The sequence below is a fragment of the Adiantum capillus-veneris genome, chromosome 20 (genome assembly GCF_014529385.1).
Source record: "Adiantum capillus-veneris isolate H3 chromosome 20, ASM1452938v2, whole genome shotgun sequence".
NCBI classification, from domain to species: domain Eukaryota; kingdom Viridiplantae; phylum Streptophyta; class Polypodiopsida; order Polypodiales; family Pteridaceae; genus Adiantum; species Adiantum capillus-veneris.
Genome location: NC_140950.1, coordinates 59,384,643 through 59,404,966, shown reverse-complemented (window position 1 = coordinate 59,404,966; position 20,324 = coordinate 59,384,643). Strand labels below are relative to the sequence as shown.

General features: G+C 42.8%; 1 protein-coding gene across 1 annotated transcript in view; it reads left to right on the top strand.

Moving 5' to 3' along the window:
• Positions 1–591: 591 nt before the first annotated feature.
• The window catches only part of LOC147432576 (CRAL-TRIO domain-containing protein YKL091C-like), a 34,717-nt gene continuing 14,984 nt past the window's right edge, over positions 592–20,324 (top strand). Inside the window, exons 1-9 of the mRNA XM_086492454.1 lie at positions 592–1,512; positions 1,609–1,646; positions 1,945–2,028; positions 2,112–2,165; positions 2,296–2,373; positions 2,465–2,518; positions 2,671–2,730; positions 2,963–3,058; positions 3,148–3,249. Coding sequence (XP_086348580.1) covers positions 1,458–1,512; positions 1,609–1,646; positions 1,945–2,028; positions 2,112–2,165; positions 2,296–2,373; positions 2,465–2,518; positions 2,671–2,730; positions 2,963–3,058; positions 3,148–3,249 — 621 coding nt within the window. The 5' untranslated portion in view covers positions 592–1,457. The remainder of the gene's footprint in view (positions 1,513–1,608; positions 1,647–1,944; positions 2,029–2,111; positions 2,166–2,295; positions 2,374–2,464; positions 2,519–2,670; positions 2,731–2,962; positions 3,059–3,147; positions 3,250–20,324) is intronic.

Sequence of the window (20,324 nt, the reverse complement as noted above, 5' to 3'; positions counted from 1 at the left end):
TTGTCTTTTTGGTTGTTGCAAAGCGGCCAAACTAGTAGGTTGGCTTGAATGACTTATAAGGCCCATGTGACATGAGGGTGGTAGATAAATTTTCAACAAAATTTGACGCATTTGCCTGAGGAATGGTTGTTGTGTAGAATGTGTGGTCAATATAGCGGACACAAAGCTCAGTAGTGTGATAGATGAGATGGCTTTAGCTCACCAGAATTGAAGCTTGTCCATTGCTTTGTGTGATAGACAACGAGCAAGGCGGAATATGTGACTTGTCCAACTCAAGATGGTGTGCACATAGAGCATGGTGAGACTACGACCAATATCCGATTTTAAACCAAAAATTATATTAAATATGTGAAGTTATCTTTTTCGATTGAATCTTAATCAGGTTGGATGGATAGTATCAAGTTGCTATTAATCATATTAGAACGCATTGGAATAAAGCGCTCATTTGGGCCAATTGTTGCCCGGCACGTAGTAAGGAATATGTTGAAAAAGCAAAAAGGAAGGTTAGGTCTTGAGGCATTTTATAAAGTCAAAAATTCTTCCTCATGAAAGTAGGTTTGTGGTTCAAGTGGAACGTGGACAAACTTTTATAAACGTAAAGTCCAGCTCTCAGTAATCTCTGTGTGTGTGTGTATATTTGATTCTTGTATTTGGGCAGTGGGCACCCAAAACGCTTTATGCGTTTTCTTCGTCATCGCCACCGAAGCATCCTGGCTATGGCGAAACGTTTCGTCGCCCCCTCCCTCCTGCAACCCTAAACATGGCCCTCTCACCATTGGCCAGAATTCGATTTTTCCATTCATTCTGTGCCCATTTGTCCCTTCCAGCGTCTGTCGTTTATGTATTTCCCGCATTGTGTACTACTCGGCCGGGATATGTGACTTCTCCCTAGCTGCGCACATACCAGATTCGGCTCCTCCATAGCTGCGAGCGATCTGGTCGAGAGTAGCGCTCATCATTACTAATCGAGATCGGCATTGGGCAAAGAGCGCTTTTCTGCCAAATCAGCTTGATTTGCGAGATTTTGCTTGTTCTCAGGCAAGCTGGGCGATGAGGCCAGTATTTCTACGCGGTTTCTCCATTACGAGCTTCTTCTCCTTGTGAAGATCATCCTGAAGTCTTATGGCTTTGACGTGATGGCTAGCCTTTAGAACCCCCTCGTGAATCAGCTGTTTTTGTGTCGTTCAAGCTTCTGCAACTTTTTGTTCTGTGTCGTTCAAGCTTCTGCAACTTTTTGGAAAAGAGCTTTCATATCTAACAAGCAAAGCGTTCTCAAGCTCCACATTACATTTATGCAGCGATTTCCATCTGTTCTAGGTCGTGATATCTGCACACGGACCCTATCCTCTCCACCAAATCACAGGTGATACTTGTTCATCTGTGATCTCACGCCCATGCAAATGATCTGTGCCCTTTGCTGAAGGCACTTATCAGCTTCTGACTAACTATCTCAAGTCATGGATACTGTACCTACCTCCTCCGTTAAACAGCTACATGCTCTCATTGAGGAAGGTCAGTCTTTATGTGTGCGTGTGTGTCATAAGGAGTAGTATTTGTTGGGGCGCTTTTGGTGTCAGAAAATTAACTCTTTTCTTGCCTGAAACTCAGCTGTTGCAGATGATAAAGAGCTGAAGCTAGGACTTAAGGTATGAAATTCTCTGTCTTGTGGAATGGAATGATCCTCCTGCAGCAACTACCGCAGACCTTTGCACAATTATAAGAGTCACACGCTCGCGCTCACGCTCGCACTCGCACTCCCGCGCGCGCACGCACACACACACACACACACACACACACACCTCTCTGTTTCTATCTCATGCAAGCAAACAGAGAGGGATTGCTATCTCATGGTTTTGTTACATATCTAGGAGTTACTGCTTGTAGGGTTTAATGTGCATGCAAACTTTGTAGTTCCGACTTTGAAACTTCACATATGCTTTACAGAATCTACATCAGGGGTACCCCAATGAAACACTAGAAAGATTTCTAAAAGCACGTGATGGAAACATCTCGAAAGCCTTCAAGATGGTAAACACATTTCATACGCACTTGCTTTCATTTAGAAAGTTTGTGCAAACCAAACCAGTTGACTGCTGCTGTCCTGTTTCCAGCTTATCGACTGTTTGCATTGGCGAGCAAATAATGATATTGATAACATACTCTCGGTAAGTGTTGTCCTTTCTGTAGCTTTGATTGTTTGATGGGTCTTATACGTATCACTAAGAAGAAGTCTGATAAGAGTTTATGTGTCATTACATGAGTAGCCTTTAATTGTCAAAAGGCCTTATGTTTCAGAAACTGATTGAGCCTAAGGAGAGTTACGATGCTATACGAGATTCACAGCTTATTGGTCTGACTGGCTACTGCAAACAAGTAAGGATCAGTTCATATACTGCCTATTAGGGCCACTTACCTTCACGTATCCATTTACTCAAGTATCATGAAAGCTTGAATGATGGTGTAGGGTCGCCCGGTGTTTGCAATTGGAGTTGGACTAAGTGGTTACGACAAAGCCCCTGTGAGCATTCATTTTAAACCTGGATGTAGTAAAGCTTAGATACATAACATGTTTTTCCGTCTATAAATTTTAATCATAGTTAGCTGCAAGGTTTTTGTCTTGATGACAATTTCAAGGTACATTTTCTCACAGGTTTTTAAATCTGAATGCAGCTGGATAAATATGTGCAATCTCACATTCAAATCAATGAATATCGCGATCGCATCATCCTCGTAAGTTGCAAGTCTCTCATATCCACATTTGAATAGTTTTTCAATGCATTTAAAGAGAGTATATGCATCCTCGTTCCTCAAGAGGCAGGTAGTCCTTCAAATTCATATGTATTGTTTATATAAAGTTACTACACTCCTGTATGCTCCAAGAATATTGCTTTGTTACCGGTCTTTGAGGTCTGCTTAATTTGATCCGCTGCTCACAATTGGAGCATGCTTGTTTGCACATCAGCCACAAGCGACCAAGAGAGTGGGTCACTATGTTGGAACCTGTCTCAAGATACTTGACATGAGCAATCTCAAATTATCAGCTTTGAACCGTCTGAAGGTTTTCTCCCGTCTTGGTCACTACAATCTCTTTGTTTTTGTTGATATGCCATGAAACCTCTTATGACAATGTTCATGTTATACTGACAGATATTGACAGTTATATCAACAGTGGATGATCTTAACTACCCAGAGAAAACAGACATATATTACATTGTGAATCCTCCGTACATCTTTTCTGCTTGTTGGCAGGTACATTCAAAACCCGATGTAGCTTGCATAAGTATACAATTGGTGCTGTACACAGGCTGATGTTCATGATGTCAAGGGGGTTATTTTTTTGGGTACCGTGGGGACATAGATTTAATACCCTTTTTCCATCAAGTGTTTCTTTGGTCCTCCTCTCCAGCAACAAAGCTGATCAGAAGTCATATACAAGCTCTTTCCAATAAGCTTTAATGTCAGAGCATAGCGAAATGTGTGACGGAAACGGGCATATATAGATTTTGAAAGGCCCTAAACCTAAAACTATGGTAATTTGTTGATAGTGAAACAGCATGTGTTTCACTTGATGAGCAAAACATTTCAAGGCTCAAAAAGTTTCACCTGTGCAGACCCGCGGAACCACGTTTCATGGTGACCATGCATGACAATTGAAATTGTGTATGCAAGGAGCAACACAAGGAGATGACGGAGCAACCCTTCACTCCTACAATCACTGCATCTAGGCTTCATTGTGTGCTTATTTACTTGTGCTGAGATAAGAACATTAAAGTGTTTAGTGAGGTTGGTAATGAGTGGGCAGCCAACCATGTCCGGCCCGAGCCCCGGGCAGTGGCGCTTTACTTAACAAACTCCCACTTAAAGGCCAATGCGGCTTTAAGCAATCTATGGACATATATACAAGGTATGTAGACTCTAAAGACTAAATTTTTACCCAATGCCCATAAGGTTTTGACTATGTGCTAACTTTCTTGGAGGGTGCACCTTTGGTTAGTAGAGTAGTAGGGTTATCGTCTTCGTGAATCTTGACAAGCTCCATGCGCTTCCTTCAAGCACCTCACGAATGAAGTGACCTGTCACCTCTCACATCGATGTGCTTTTTGCTCGCATGAAACATTGGATTCTGTGCAAGCTGGATAGCACTTTGACTATCACAATGCAAAACTGTAACTTTTGCATGGACTCCGAAATTTCCCACTAGATGAGTAAGCTAGTGATGAGTAAGCTTCCTTACTGATATCTGACGGGGCAACATACTGGTAGTTTGAGACGTAGAATCTTGCAAACCAGTTCGCCATGAAACTCCATTGTTCCAAATTTGACAAGACATCTTCACCACTCATCTATGCAGAAAGCTCTTTTAACAATGATGTGACTGACCATAACTAATGGTCAATCATTTGCACTAGCATCTACATCATATTGCCGTTTTTAAAGGGATTTTTGTTTACATAGTCTCGGATAGGATGAATTTTGTAACACTAAGGGCATTCCTAACACAACTCACATTGTCACAAAGTGATGACGTGGCTACGGACAACAGAAACCCTAATTTTTGCCAGAAACACTAAAATTCTTGCAAACCCTAATTTTTGCCAAAAACCCTAATTTCTGAAAATCGCGGAGGCCTTTTAAAAAAAATAAAAAAAAATAAAATTTATAATGATGAGCGACGCAAATCTTGCTTTTTCTCTACGCAATGGGAAAGAGAGAGAATGCTTTTGCTTTCAAGTTTTGACTCTCTGTGAGAGAGAGAGAGAGAGAGAGAGAGAGAGAGAGAGAGAGAGAGTAGTTGCTTTTGATTTGAAGCTTTTGGGCATCCCTTGTAACCTTTAAATTAGTGGTGAGGGTCTCACTTCTCAGAGCATCTGGACGCAGAGTCTGAGAGTGAATCCTGACCCACTCTTGTACTTTGAACTGATTAATATCAAAAGAAATACCGAAAGGGGCGCCAGTCTTTGGGGTCAATATCTCTAGGCACAGAACTCCGCTGGGCCAGTGCAAATCTAGTGTGATCTGTGAATTGTTTGAAGTGGTTATTTGGTGTTGTCGCGATTGATTCTCGACTTGGAGTGTCCAAGTCTGTTACAGTGGTATCAGAGCACGGTTGATTTCTCTTCTACGGGAAATCCGATCCCCGATTTTTTTTTTCCCGCAACACCTATGGCTTCACACAAGGATCAGTCGACTCCCTCTGCATTTGGAGATGCGGGCAGGGATCACAACGAAGATTCAGACAGAGTAGGGCCCGCCTCGGCCTACTCAGGCGGAGCAAAGAGAGATGACGCGTCGTGAATCGATCGGCGATGCAGCAAAGATGATGCTTAGTTTTACGAAGGATCCGAATTAGTGCAAATATATGAGTGAGACTTCTTTTCAGGAAGTGCATGCGCAGTGGCAGAAAACCATTACACCACCCCTGAAACCCTCTCTCAAGAAACCTTCTGATCACAAACAATACTCAGAGAAGGAATTACAAGAGGTGGTTGATACACGGACTGCTCAGTTTTTTGACGCGCAAAAGAAAGCAAAAAAGCACTGACTTCCTGGGATATTTGGGTCGTCAGTCGACATTTGACAAGGCAAAGAAACAGAAGAAGCGTGTTCGATTTGAAGGAGTACCCAGTTCTTCTTCTTCTTCTTCTGACAGTTCTTCTAGCTCTTCAGATTCGAGCGAAGAAGACAGAAAAGGTAAAAAGTGAAGCAAGAAACAAAGCTTCGGAAAGGGCAAGAAAAAGGCAAAGAAGGTTAAATCTCGCCCAGAGATTGACAGTTCTACTGAGGACTCGTCTACAGACAGCTCAGATTTTGATCATGAAAACTTTTATGCGAACAAGAAGAATTTTTACGAAGCCAACCAGTATGACTTTCTTGAAGATAAAAGCAAGAAAGTCCGAGAGTTTAAGGAAGGTGGCCACTCGATCAAGTTGGATACTTTTTCAGGATACTCAGATGCTTTGAAGGCTTTGTCTTTTATATAGCAGTTTGACGTTGCTTTTGCGGGAGTACGCTATTCAGATCACTCCAAGATTCGGAGAGCTACCTCTTACCTTAAGGGGAATGCTCGTACTTGGTGGTCCACGCTTCTTTTAAACAAGAGTGCGCCAGTTAAATGACTGAAATTTAAAAAGCTTTTTATTTCTTCTTGGTTGACGCAAGAATATGAACGAGATATACGAGCTGCTTGGAACCATCTTCAGATGACCAAGAAAGATACAATCAATGCTTATTGTGAAAGACCCTGGAGCTCTTTTCTACCCGCCTCTTCATTCAAGAAGATCTCGTTCAGAGAACAGATTGAGCGGTTTACCTTGGGTCTACCTACAGAGATCTGAGATCACTGCTTGGAACAGAAGTCAGCTTCTATTTAGGAGTTGATGAGTCATGCGAAGCGGGGCTTTGCGATTCAGTCTAGCAGTCTGACCTACCCCACAGATGAGGCCATGACACAACGAGCTGAATAGACTTCTGGGAATGAAAGTAGAAAGAAAAAGAGCAACCCAGATAAAAAGGATGCACGATTCAAGCTTACTCTTGAGGAGAGAGTTGGCTTCATCAGAGAGGGGAAGTGCTTTGGATGTGGGGAACATGGACATATCTCCACGAAGTGCCCTAAAAAGGCACAGAAAGAATAAAATGATAAAGACGACAGGCCTGAGAGTTCGAGAGCAGCTGAGGAACGTGGTAGAAAATGCAGACAGAAAAACAGAACTGGTACCACATGGCGTGGGACCTGCACCGAATCTAATGAATGAAAGTACAAACTTTGCCGCTTTTGGGGCAAAGTGAAGGATCAGGAAGCTCTTTTGAAGGGAGCCAAGGCCAACTTCTTTTCACTTGGAATTGGCGGCTCGATTTGGAAATTACGCCGGACAGACTGATGCCACAGGCGGAGGTAGTTCGATTGGCACCCTGATGGGATGTTGCCATTACATCGAGCATTGGCAAACTTCGTTTGCAATGACAGGGGTGTTCAAGGCATGCGAGTGTCGTTCTACTCAGGATCCCCTTGTACCACAAGAACTACGCCGTGGTTGACTACCGGGCCGAGAAAGCGACTTTGATAAATGAAGGGCTTTGAGATTGTACTTGATGAACTTCAGTTTCTTACTCATTCTTTTGGGAGAGAATTGAACGATGGATAAAGGTTGAATATCTTTTGACCTGATCAAAAGAACGCCAAGATTTTTTCTCCACACTCATGCCGATTGCTTTCAGAGGGTCTGAAGATCAAACCATTGATCTGATACCTGGCCATCGAACCGGTTACCTTATCGTGTGAGCCGAGTACATAATGAAAAGATTATGAACCGAGTGAAAGACCTCTTGGAAAAGGGTCTTGTCCAGCATAGTACTTCACCGTATTGCTCTCCACTGTTGTTGGATTTGAAGAAAGACGGATCTTGGAGAATGTGCATTGATTATAGAGCTCTCAACAAAATCACCATCAAGAACAGATTTCCGATTCCTAGGATTGATGATATACTCGACAGGTTACAGGGATCCTCGTGCTTTAGCAGGATTGATCTGAAGAGTGGATATCATCAGATCCGAATCGCGACGGGAGACGTCTACAAGACAGCCTTCCGGACTACTTTTGGATTATTTGAGTTTTTTTGGTGATGCCTTTTGGCTTAACCAATGCTCCTGTGACATTTAACAAGATCATGGACGAGATTTTTTGAGAGTACAGGCTATTTGTTGGCACTTTCTTTGATGATATCATTGGTTTCTCCAAGAATGAAGCAGAACACAGAGATCATATACTTCAGAGATACATTTTTTTTGGGACACTTTGTCTCAACAACAGGAGTGCAAATGGATCCGGCCAAGATAGACACTATCCGTGATTGGCCCGATTTGAAGAATGTCCATGAAGTTGAAAGCTTCTTGGGACTGTGTTCGTACCAGAGACGGTTCATTCGAAAGTTTGCAGAGGTTGCTTCCCCTTTGCATATCTTGATACAGAAAGGAGTCCCTTTCTTGTGTGGATCCACAGAGGTGACCGCCTTTCAGACATTGAAAGAGAAATTGACTACAGGACCAGATTTGACTTTGCCGGACTTGCAAAAGTCATTTGAAGTATTTTGTGATGCTTATGGTCGTAGTTTGGGTGCGGTCTCGATGCAGGAAGGTCATGTCATTGCTTACGAGAGCCGATTGTTCTCTAGGCCGGAGATGACAGCACAGATATATGTGAAAGAGCTTTTGGCGGTTATCCATGCTCTTACTCAGTGGCGGCATTACCTACTCGGAGCGGATTTTACAGACCATCAGAGTTTGCGCTACTTCTTGTCACATAAGTAGCTTTTGGAAAAGCAGATGCAGTGGACGAACATCTTGTCACAGTTTCACTTCCATATTGTGCATGTGCAGTGACAGAAGAATGTGGTGGCGGATGCTTTGTCTCGGAAGTTGTTGGTTCTGGCTATTTCCGCGATATATCATAGGAGCTTCGAGGATATGGTCGATCAGTATGCCACAGATACAGATTTTGTAGATATTTTCACACGGATACGGGATGGGGAGAAATTAGCTGGATACTCCCTTCGAAAAGGCTGCTTGATGAGAAAGACTATGTTGTGCGTTACACAGTTGTGGCGAGAAAAGGTTATGATTGAATGCCATTGTCCACCTTTTACGGGTCACCGCAGCATTGCTACCACCATGAAGGGGTAGAGAGATACTTCTTTTGGTCGACTCAATAAGGATGTGGAAGAGTTTGTGCGCAGTATGCCAGAAGGTCAAGTTTGACAGGCATAAGGCACAGGAATTGTTACAGTCTTTACCCATACCCACCCGCCCCTGGGAAAATATTAAAATGGATTTCATTTTTGATCTCTCGAGAACACAGAATGATCACGATGATTTTCGATTACATGGCACATCTGAGATGATTGTCTCCGACAGAGACCCCAGATTTATGAGTTTGTTTTGGAAGGCAATTTGGGAAAACATTGGCACGCGGTTGCAGTTCTCGTCATCGTTCCACTTGTAGACTGACGGGCAATCTGAGATTGCCAATTCAGTGGTTTTAGATTTATTGAAGTCTTGTATCTCGGATCAGAAGACTCAATGGGAAAAGAACTTACCTTTGGTGGAATTTGCCTACAATAACAAGATACACTCTTCAACGGGGAAGACGCCATTTGAGATTGTTGAAAGTGTTGCGAAGGTTCCATCCTTCCTGAGCACGAAAGATTACATATTTGAAGCGGAGGAATATTCGTGAGATTTGGATACGGCTTTTGCCAAGGTTTGCGAGACTTTGCAGAAGTCTCAAGAACGACAGAAAAAGGCAGCGGATTGCCATCGTCGCGACATGAAATTAAAGGAGGATGATTGGGTGCTCTTATGTTTTGAGAAGGCACGCCTATGGAAGAAAAAGGGAAAGGAGAGGCTTTTTCCAATGCTTAGTATGAGATACTACGGACCTTTCCAGATTACTGAAAAGATAAATGATGTCTCCTTCCGATTGAAACTGCCAGATACTTGGAGGATTCACAAATTACAATGCATTGCATGTGAGTCTCTTGAAACCTTTTAAGGGTCATGTGCCTGATGATGGGGAGCCTGATGAGCAACCCGAAGTGGAAGAAAACGAGGAGACCCTTATTCCTGAACAAATTTTGGCACATAGGGATACGAAGAAAGGTAAAGTCTGAAGGCGGTTCTTGGTTAAGTTCAAGAACTTTTCTGCATTTGATGCGAAGTGGATGGAGGAGGAGGACCTAGCAGATACTCCTCGGATTGTGAAACTTTACCTCGATGCTTTGGTTTAGCATAGTCTACTCCAAACGGAACCCAGAATTCAGCTTGGCCGGAGATTTGGTGTAGTGGGATGCACAAGAGAGGAGTCTCTCCACTCCTTTGTCAACAGATGCCTTGATTTTGATACTAAAGTCACTGAAGTCGCTTTGAGCTTAAGGGATACTGAGAGCTGACAGTATTCTGCTGCATGATTTATGAAATGAATTCTAAGTAATGATACTGATTTGTTCTTGGCTTCCTTTGAGTGTAGGAACTGATAGACCAAATGACTGCAGCATTTTGGTCTGATTGATCTCGAATAGACATGGTTGCAATAGGGGTTAGTCAATCGGACATCGATGAGGTCCCGATTGGACCTAGATGTGATTGCTAGCTACATTGTTAATAAATCATGTCTAAGATCCGAATGAATGTTGAATGTCATGTGATGTTCTGTGATGTCTGGTGATGTCCTGTGATGTCGTGTGATGTGACTGTCGATTTTGTACATGTGCTAGAAGTGTGTTCCTAGTACATAGGTACTAACAGACAGTGTCTGCTAAGACGGTTTATGGCTTTTGTCGATTTTGCAGGCGTAATCGCGGTTGATTACAATGCTTTCAAGAGGGGGTATGTCATAAAGTGATGACGTGGCTACGGACAGCAGAAACCCTAAGTTCTGCCAGAAACCCTAAAATTCTTGCAAACCCTATTTTTTTTCCAAAACCCTAATTTCCGGAAATCGCGGAGACTAATTTTTTATTTTTTATTTATAATGATGAGCAATGCAAATCTTGCTTTTTCTCTACTCAATGAGAAAGAGAGAGAATGCTTTTACTTTCAAGTTTTGACTCTATGTGAGAGAGAGAGAGCAGTTGCTTTTGATTTGAAGCTTTTGGGCATCCCTTGTAACCTTTAAATTAGTGGTGAGGGCCTCACTTCTCAGAGCATCTGGACGCAGAGTCTGAGAGTGAATCCCGACCCACTCTCTTGTACTTTGAACTGATTAATATAAAAAGAAATACCGAAAGGGGCGCCAATCCTTGGGGCCAATATCTCTAGGCACGGAACTCCGCCGGGCCAGTGCAAATCTATTGTGATCTGTGACTTGTTTGAAGTGGTTATTTGGTGCTGTCGCGATTGATTCTTGACTTGGAGTGTCCAAGTCTGTTACACACATCCCTGGAGTGGAGCAACTAGGAAAGACTCTTGGTTAGAGTACTTGCCGATTTTCAAATTTATGTCTTTGAATAGGAGTAGAGTTAGTGGTCAACCCCTCAAAGGCCGAATCAAAGTTGATCGAGATATTCAACCTTTTGGAGTAAGACCAAGAGACTTTGGGATGTCCCATGAGATAAAATTGTCTGCTGAGCCTCGATCAAATAGAATCAGGACTCGACTGCCCCATCCCTTTGAAAGTTGTCGTTTACCTTTCTCCTTCCTAGTGTTGGCTTGTATGTCGGGGACCGAGTCTGAAGTTGGAGGTGGAGAATCTTTTTTGAGATGTGGGCGATCCGGTTTCTTGTGGCCTTTCTCACCAGAAAAGAAACATTTGCCCTCTGTAAGCCTTTAGCTGAGAGGGAGTGAGATATTTGCTTTTCTTAGCTCCCTCTGGCTTCTTTGGGCTGATTTGTCTGGACAGAGAGAGCCTTTTGCTTTGTATGAAAAGCACTAAAATCTTTTACGAGGAGTTCCTTCAAATGCAAGTTCTCGGCAACCAAAGCAGATTGCATCATAATTTGAAGGGTGTTTCAAGGTCACAACTCCCTACTTTTTTGGAGTGTCGGTTGGAGTCCAACTTCGAATTTACGCATCCTCTCTTTGTCGGAGACTTTCATAAATTGGGTGACCTTAAGAAGTATCTCTTAGAACTTGTCGATGTAGTCGAAAATTGCTTCATGCTCCTTTTGGAGAGAGCCATATCCCACTCTTTCTTCACATCGTTTTGAAGTCATGAGGACTCTTATATTGGTTCTTCCTTTAGAAAGCTTGAAAGTGACTTCCTAAAAGCGTTGGCCTTTTTATCCCCCCCCCCCCCATGGTGTCTTTGGACCATCCTCTCGTCATTAAGAAAATCTCTAATACCAATGTAATTAAATTGTAACTTTATTAAAATTGTAATGGTTGCACTAATTAATCAATTTAATTGATAGTGAAGACATTCATGTAAGCCAAAAATAAACATTGACACAATGTAGAGGGTTGGATTTTATGAGGCCGACCCCTGTCAAAAGGACATTACAAGTAAATGCATAGGAAACCCTGATCTATGGAGCTCTTCGTTCATTGCCACACACACACAAACACACACATATGCTTTAAAGCAAAAGAAAAAATATAGAAACAAAAGCACAAAAACAAGTGCTTTTCAACGAACAGTAAGAGGTGTCTTCAAATTCTCAACCATTTGAAAGAGTTTTGGATGTTCCAAAACATAGAAAAGAATCAAAACCTTGTATTTCATGCTTTCTTAGGAAAAAAAAGACATTGGAAACAACTTATAGATAATGTCCCATGTCTACACACGCTTCTCCATGCGCTTTCTTGTTGATAAAAACTAGGTCAACTCGTTGTCAACACTGGTCAAACCTATTAGAAAGTGGTCAAACATTTCTAATTGTCTTCCCTCTTCATCTGCGAAGAATACACTGTCACAAAGTGATGACGTGGCATGACCACCCGGTCAGGCAAGCTGACGTGGTAGGCAGTACGGATGTTGACGCGGTAGGCAGTACGGAACTCCCAGATTTTGCGTTGACATGTTGATGTGGCAGACTGTACGAACGGTCCCGTAAATCACACTGACAACTGTACAAAATTTTCGTAAATTGCGCTGACTGCTTTTTGCAGTTTTTGGACCAAGTTGCTACCAAGTTGCTTTTGAGATTACTTGTTTTTGAGTTTAACAGCTTTTGGGCTCTACTTTTGACATCCCTTGTAAGAAAGGACCCTTAGGGGCCTCACTTCTCAGAGCATCTGGACGCATAGTCTGAGCGCAAAGATCCCCTACGGAGTTGTACTTTGCTCAAGATTAAATATAATAAAGAAATACCGAAACGGACGCCAGGTTTTGGAGCCAATACCTTTGGGCACGAAACTACGCTGGGTCGTGTCGTCTCCAATTGGTTTTGTGAATTAAGTTGTGAAGTATTTTCAACGAATCTCTGCGACAGATTCTACTCTTCAAAGCATATGGACACAGAGTTTGAGAGCAGAGGACCCTTCGAGTATTGTACTTTGCTCAATAATTAATATAATAAAGAAATACCCAAAGGGGCACCGGGTTTTGGGATCAATACCTCTGGGCACGAAACTGCATTGGGCCGTGTCGACTCAAGTTTTAAAGTCGTGAAGTATTTTAAGTGATCTTCTCGTCTGTCGTGTCGGATTTTCAACTTGGGGTGCCCAAGCATGTGACAATGGCATCTTGTGTGTGCTTTTTTCAAAGCATACCGATCCTATCAAAGAGCAGACAGGGCACTTGGGCACTTTGTTATTGAGGAATCTTCGTGTCCCGACTTCGGACTTATTAGCCACTGCTACCCTTACTTTATCGCGCATCGGTCGCTCTCCGGTCTTCATCGCTTTGTCTTACAGGGCATAAGCCATAAAGAATCCCAAATTACACATGGGTTCTCGTGGAGAATCTGACATAGATAAGACCTCTCAGAGGAGACATTACAGATTTTGGAAATAAAACTGAAAGGGATATGGATATCTTGTTGTCTGTATGCAGACTGTATGCAGATAACTAGTAGGAGCGAGGAACTTGCATATGAAAGCATTTGGAAAATTCGAGATAAGAATCATGAGCTTTAAATAAATGATGATGATTCTAGTGCATCAAGATTCCCATATGAATGAGATGACTAGATACTATTGTGAGTGTATCAAGAGTTCCTGCGGGATGAGATGTCTACACAAGGATCTAGGTGCATCGACTTTTGGATGGATGAGATGACTAGATGATTGAAACACTTTGAACTAAGTGTGTGAATAAAGAACTTTGAAATAGGAATTTCTGAAGATGAATTTTATTTATGTATGAAATTAATGTTTTCTGGAAGAACTTGCTAGTTATGTGCAGATAATAGGTGAAAATCGAGAATGAGATGATTTTGGAGCAATGATAGCTCCCGAATGAACTTGATAATGAATCATGAATTTTGAATCACGAATGATTCAATGGACTGTCGGGAGCGCATCAAGAGTTCTTGCAGATGAGATGGCCACAAAGCTAGAACTAAACTATTGAACCACTGTTCAGTATGAACTCAGTGTGTGATTGATGGATTCGGATCCATGGAAATGATTACTCGCTCACGACAGTGCTCGAGTGCAGGTGGAATGATTGACCAAATGTTGCAGCATTTTGGTCTCGAAAATCTATGGACATGATCGCAATATGGGATTAGTCAATCCGACATCAGTGAGATCTAGGATAGATCTAGATGCGATTGCTAAATACGTTGCCAGGAACATGATCCTAGATCAAAATGGAATCCACGGACGTGATCGCAATATGGGATTAGTTAAATCGACGTCAATGAGGTTCGGTGCGGATCTAGATTCTATTGCTATATAGTTGCTAGAAACCACGGTTCTAGATTCAATGTGATGTGACTGTCATCTTTGTAGTATGTACAAGTGCTGGATCTGTGTCATCTAGTCTTAAGAGTCAATGTCTATTGAACTAGTTTATGGCTTATGTCTGATTTCGTAGGTGTAATCGAGTGCGATTACAATTCTTTCAAGAGGGGGGTACGTCACAAAATGGTGTCGTGGCATGACCAATCGCGGGCAGAGGTGATGACGTAGTAATTCGGATGTTGATGTGGCGAGAACAATATGGTTGATGACGTGGCAGGCTGTACAGAACTCGGATTTTGTGTTGATTGATGATGTGGCAGCTTGTATGAAAACTGGATTTTACGTTGGATCAATGGCGTGGCAGTCTGTACGGATTTTCGCAAATTGCACTGATGGTTTTTGACAGCTTTTGGAAACAAGTTGCTTTTGAGTTTACAGCTTTTGGGGCTTTGCTTTTGGGGCATCCCTTGTAAGAATAAAAAGACCCAAAGGGCCTCACTCTTTAGAGCATCGTGATGCAGAGTTTGAGAGCAGAGGACCCCTCAGGTGTTGGTCCTCTTGGGTGTTGTACTTTGCTTAATCATTAATATAATAAAGAAATATCGAAAGGGGTGCCAGGTTTTGGGGCCAATACCTATGGGAACGGAACTACGTCTGGCCGTGTCGACTCAAGTTCTAAAGTTGTGAAGTATTTTAAGTAATTTTCTCGTTTGTCGTGTCGGATTCCGGACCCAAGACTGTGACACATCATCGAAAACTTCGAAGATATGGTAGATTAGTACGCCACAAATCCGGATTTTGCAGATATCTTTCATCGGATACAGAGTGGAGAGACAATTGCAAGCTAATCCATACGGGACCGCTATTTGATGCGGAAAATGAGATGTGTTACAAAACTTTTGAGGAAAAAGGTTTTGATAGAGTGCCATTGTCCACCTTTTTCCATCCATTGTGGCATAGATACCACCTTGAAGGGTGTTGAGCGTTACTTTTACTGACCGAGGCTCAAAAAGGATATGGACGACTTTGTTCGTAGTTGCTTGGTATGCCAAAAGGTCAAACTATTTTGATAGGCATAAGGCACCAGGACTTCTACAGCCTTTACCCATACCCTCTTGCCCCTGGGAAAGCATTGCTATGGATTTCATTTTTGATCTTCCCAAGACCCAAAGTGGGCTCGATGGCATTTGGACAGTCATTGACACATTTAGCAAGCAGTCCCATTGCATTCCGGTAAGGAAGATCGTCAAGCTTTGATCATTTGGCTAGAGTGTTTGTTTTCCCAAATTTTTCGGTTACATGGCATGCCTGAGTCCACTGTTTCAGGCAAAGATTCTTGGCTTACTAGTTGTTTTGGAGGGGAATTTGAGAGAACATTCGCACGTGGTTGCAGTTCTCGTCCTCGTTCCACCCTCAGACAGATGGGCGATTTGAGATAGCCAATTAATCGTTTTGGATTTGTTGAAGTCTTATATTTCGGATTAGAAGACTTAATGGGAAAAGCATTTGCCCTTGCCTACAACATCACACGTGGAAGGCGCCTTTTGAAGTATTCGAGGGTGCTAAGTGTGGGGGAGCAGGAGAGAGAGCCCACTTGCTACTCTATGCAACGAGAGTGAAGGAGAAGAGGAGAGTGGCGTAGAAGAAGCTCACGCAGAGAGAAAACGTGAGAGAGAGAGAGAACGCTCGTCAAAATCTGGGAGAAGTCACGCTATTTCTTTTTGGGCTTCACCTTTGAGTATATGAGTAAGTGACTAGGGGGCCATTCACACTTGGGCCCCCTCACTTATAAGTCTTTTAACTTATAAGTTAGTAAATACAAGGCACTTAGGCCTTTATTCCCTAACAACCTCCCACCTAAAGGCAATGTACCTTGGGAGATCAAAGAATCAGCTAACTATGATACAACAGCTGATCATGCACTTACTCATCCAACACCCATCATCTGACGGCAATATGCAAACCGCTCTGCTGGAAGACTCTTGGTCAAAAGATCTGCAGGATTGTCATCTGTGTGCACCTTGACAAGTGTAATGCTCTTGTCATCAAGCACACTTCTGATAAAATGATACTTCACCTCTATGTGCTTTGTCTTGGCATGAAAAGCAGGATTCCTTGCAAGCATAATAGCACTCTGACTATCACAGTGTAGCACAGGAACCGGTGACTTAATGCCAAGCTCTTCTACCAAACGCATGAGCCACAAAGCTTCTTTGCATGCCTCAGTGGCAGCCACATACTCAGCCTCAGTGGTAGACAAAGCAACACATTTTTGCAGTCTAGAAATCCAAGAAACTGCACCTCCTGTGAATGTAAACACATATCCAGAGGTAGACTTCCTGCAATCTGGATGTCCAGCAAAATTTGCATCTGTAAAGCCATGCACAGATGTCTCACTCTTCCCAAAACAAATGCACAAGTCTTTAGTGCCTTTCAAGTATCTCAAGATACACTTCACTGCTTCCCAATGCTTTTTGCCAGGATTGCTCATGTACCTGCTTACTACTCCCACCGCAAATGCAATGTCCGGACGTGTAGCAACCATAGCATACATCAAACTGCCAACGGCTGATGCATAAGGAATCTTGGCCATTTCAGCCCGCATATCATCTGTGTTTGGGCAGTCATGTGCAGTCAGTTTTACATATGGAGGCAGCGGAGTACCAAGTGCCTTTCCCCCATCCATATGAAAACGATGTAGCACCTTATTAACATAATCTCGTTGAGATAGATACAGATGCCTGTTAGGTCTATCTCGAGAGATACGCATGCCCAAAATATGATTAGCATCACCAAGATCCTTCATGTCAAAGCGATTCTTTAAGCTTTGCTGTAATGCATCCAACTCCGTGACATTTTTACCCGCAATAAGCATGTCATCAACATACAAAATCAGCAATAGATGAGATCCATCACTTGCCGTTTTGATATACAAACAGTGATCAGAATTACTTCTTTTGTATCCTTGAGACCTCATGAATGTATCAAACTTGTGATACCATGCACGGGGAGACTGTTTCAAACCATACAAGCTCTTCAAGAGTCTACATACTTTCTTCTCTTGCCCCTTTGACACAAAACCTTCTGGCTGCATCATATAGATCATCTCAAGCAAATCGCCATGCAAAAACGTTGTTTTGACATCCATTTGCTTTAACTCCATATCTTCAGAAGCAACCAGGCCTAAAACAAGACGTAATGTGGCAAGCTTTACAACAGGAGAAAAAATCTCATCAAAATCAACACCATGCTTTTGCTTGTACCCTTTAGCAACCAAACGTGCCTTGTACTTAGAAGAGACATCAGATGTGACCTTGGTCTTGTAAACCCATTTACATGGCAGAGCCTTATGCCCTTTAGGCAAATCAACCAAGTCCCATGTATGGTTTTTCTCCAAAGACTGCATTTCCGAAACCATTGCTTTGAACCATTTCTTACTGTCTTCCCGTTGCATAGCCTCTTTATAGCAAGACGGCTCACCACAATCAGTAAGCATGACATAGTCCAAAGACGGTTCATATCTATCGGGGGGCCTTGTCACCCGAGTAGACCTACGCACCCAATGATCCATAACAGGTGGATTTTCAGCCTGTAAACCATCAAAAAACAGCAGGCTGTTCAGCCGGTTGCATCGCAACAACGGGCGGTCTAGGAGCATCAACCTGTTCCCCTACCTGTGGTGCATCAATGGCAACTTGTTGGGGCTGATTTTCAGCAGCTAATGGCTGATTTTCAGCACCATTTTCAGCATGTAAAGGCTGCTGAACATTGGGCCTTCTTGGTTGTCCATATGTAACATCTTCATGAAAAACAACCCGGCGCACTTCCTCGACCTTTGTGGGCTGTTTGTGCATGCAATTCTCATTGAAGATGACATCATTGCTGCGTATGATTTTCCGTAATGCGGGATCCCATAATCTATACCCCATTTCACCATCCTCACCATATCCTAGGAAAATGCATTTATGAGACTTTGGTTCTAGTTTGGTGCGCAGTTCACTCCGGATGTGAACATAGGCCTCACAACCAAACACTCTTAAATGTGCATATGAGGGTGGCTTGCCAGACCACACCTCCTCAGGCACCTTTCCACCCAAAGCCTTGCTAGGTGAGCGATTAATCAAGTGAATAGCTGTTTGCACAGCTTCTGCCCAAAAACCATGAGGTAATGCAGCATGTGACAGCATACTCCGAACTTTCTCTTGGATAGACTTTCTCTTGGATAGTCCGGTTCAACCTCTCTGCAACTCCATTCTGAGAGGGATTAAAAGGAGCCGTGAGCTCTCTTTTAATACCTTTAGTAGCACAAAAGTCAATAAATGCTTTTGATACATACTCCCCCCCATTGTCTGAGCGCAAAGACCTAAGCTTCTTGTCAGTTTGATTCTCAACAAACGCAAGAAACTTCTTGAAAGTATCCAAAACATCGCTTTTAGCACGTATTGGATACACCCACACCTTACGTGTAGCATCATCGATAAACGAGACAAAATATTTCTTTCTCCCTAAGGACAACTGTGGCATTTCACATACATCGGAATGCACTAAGTCTAACCTGTCAGACTTCAAAGAGAGAGACCTTTTGTGCGGTGTTTGACTGTGCTTACCATAAATACAGTGCTCACATACCTCAAACACGGCAAATAACCACAACGAGACAGAGTTTCCATTCCTCTTTTACTCATGTGTCCCAACCGGCCATGCCACAAAGAAACACTTGGCTGCTCGGTTACGGCGACAACATGGTTACGCACACTAGATACATGCAAAGGATACAAAGTGTCCGATTTACAACCCTTGGCTACAATCCGGGCCCCTTTACAAATTTTCCACTTGCTATCACCAAAAGTGGTGTGATAGCCTGCATCATCTAGCTGCCCTGTACTAATCAAACTCTTCTTGAGTTGTGGCACATGGCGCACTTTGTGCAAAACAAAAGTCATACCATCAGCAAAAGAAAACTGGACACTGCCAATACCTGCAATGTCACATGCATAGTTATCTCCCAAATAAACAGTGTCCTGCACCTCACCTGAGCACTGTGTAAACCAATCCCTATGAGGTGTTACATGAAAGGAGGCACCTGAATCAAGAATCTAAGTATGCATGTCCACATCAGAACCCATAGCAAGGGTATGTGCATCCACAGAAGAGGCATTGAGTACATCAGTGCTGCTGTCACTGTCACAACTACTAGCAACATTGATTTCCTCAATCAGCACAGTGCTCTTCTTGGCATTTCCCTTGTCCTTTGCATCAGTTTCAGCACCCTTGTTCTTCTCTTTCTTCCACTCATAGCATTCCCGTTTATAATGCCCTTTCTTTCCACAATGATGACACACAACATCTTTCCTACGAGATTTGCTGCGTGTCTTGTCCTTACTGTCAGATTTCTCCCTCTGTTGAGACCTTCTTCTCAAGTGCAATGCATTAGAAGACCCACCTGTGGTGTTCTTCCTGTTCATCTCTTCCATCAAGAGAGAACTCTCTACATCTGCATACTTAAGTGACGCACTTGAGTTACTAAGAGCTGTCCGGAATACATCCCAACTCTCGGGCAATGTGCATAGCAGAAAAGTAGCTTTGAACTCCTCATCAATCGTGAATTTCAGCTCTGTCAGTTGGCTGAAAATAGAATTGAATTCATTGAGGTGCACTGACATGTGCGTGCCCTCCTTCATGCGGAGATCCATAAGCTTCTTAAGCCAATACACTTTACTGGCAGCACTCTGCTGTGCATACAACTCGTCTAAACGCTTCCACATGCCCCATGCTGTCTGCTCATTCTCTACATTGAAGAGTAAATTGTCAGACACCGAAAGCATGATCGTGGAGCGAGCCAACTCGTCCACTTCTTCCCATTCTTCAACCTCCATATCAACCGGTTTCACACCCTGTAACTTAATAGGTTTCGCCTGTTTCTTCTGTAACATCACATTATAACATTGCTTCTTCCATATAGCAAAGTTATGGGCACCTTCAAG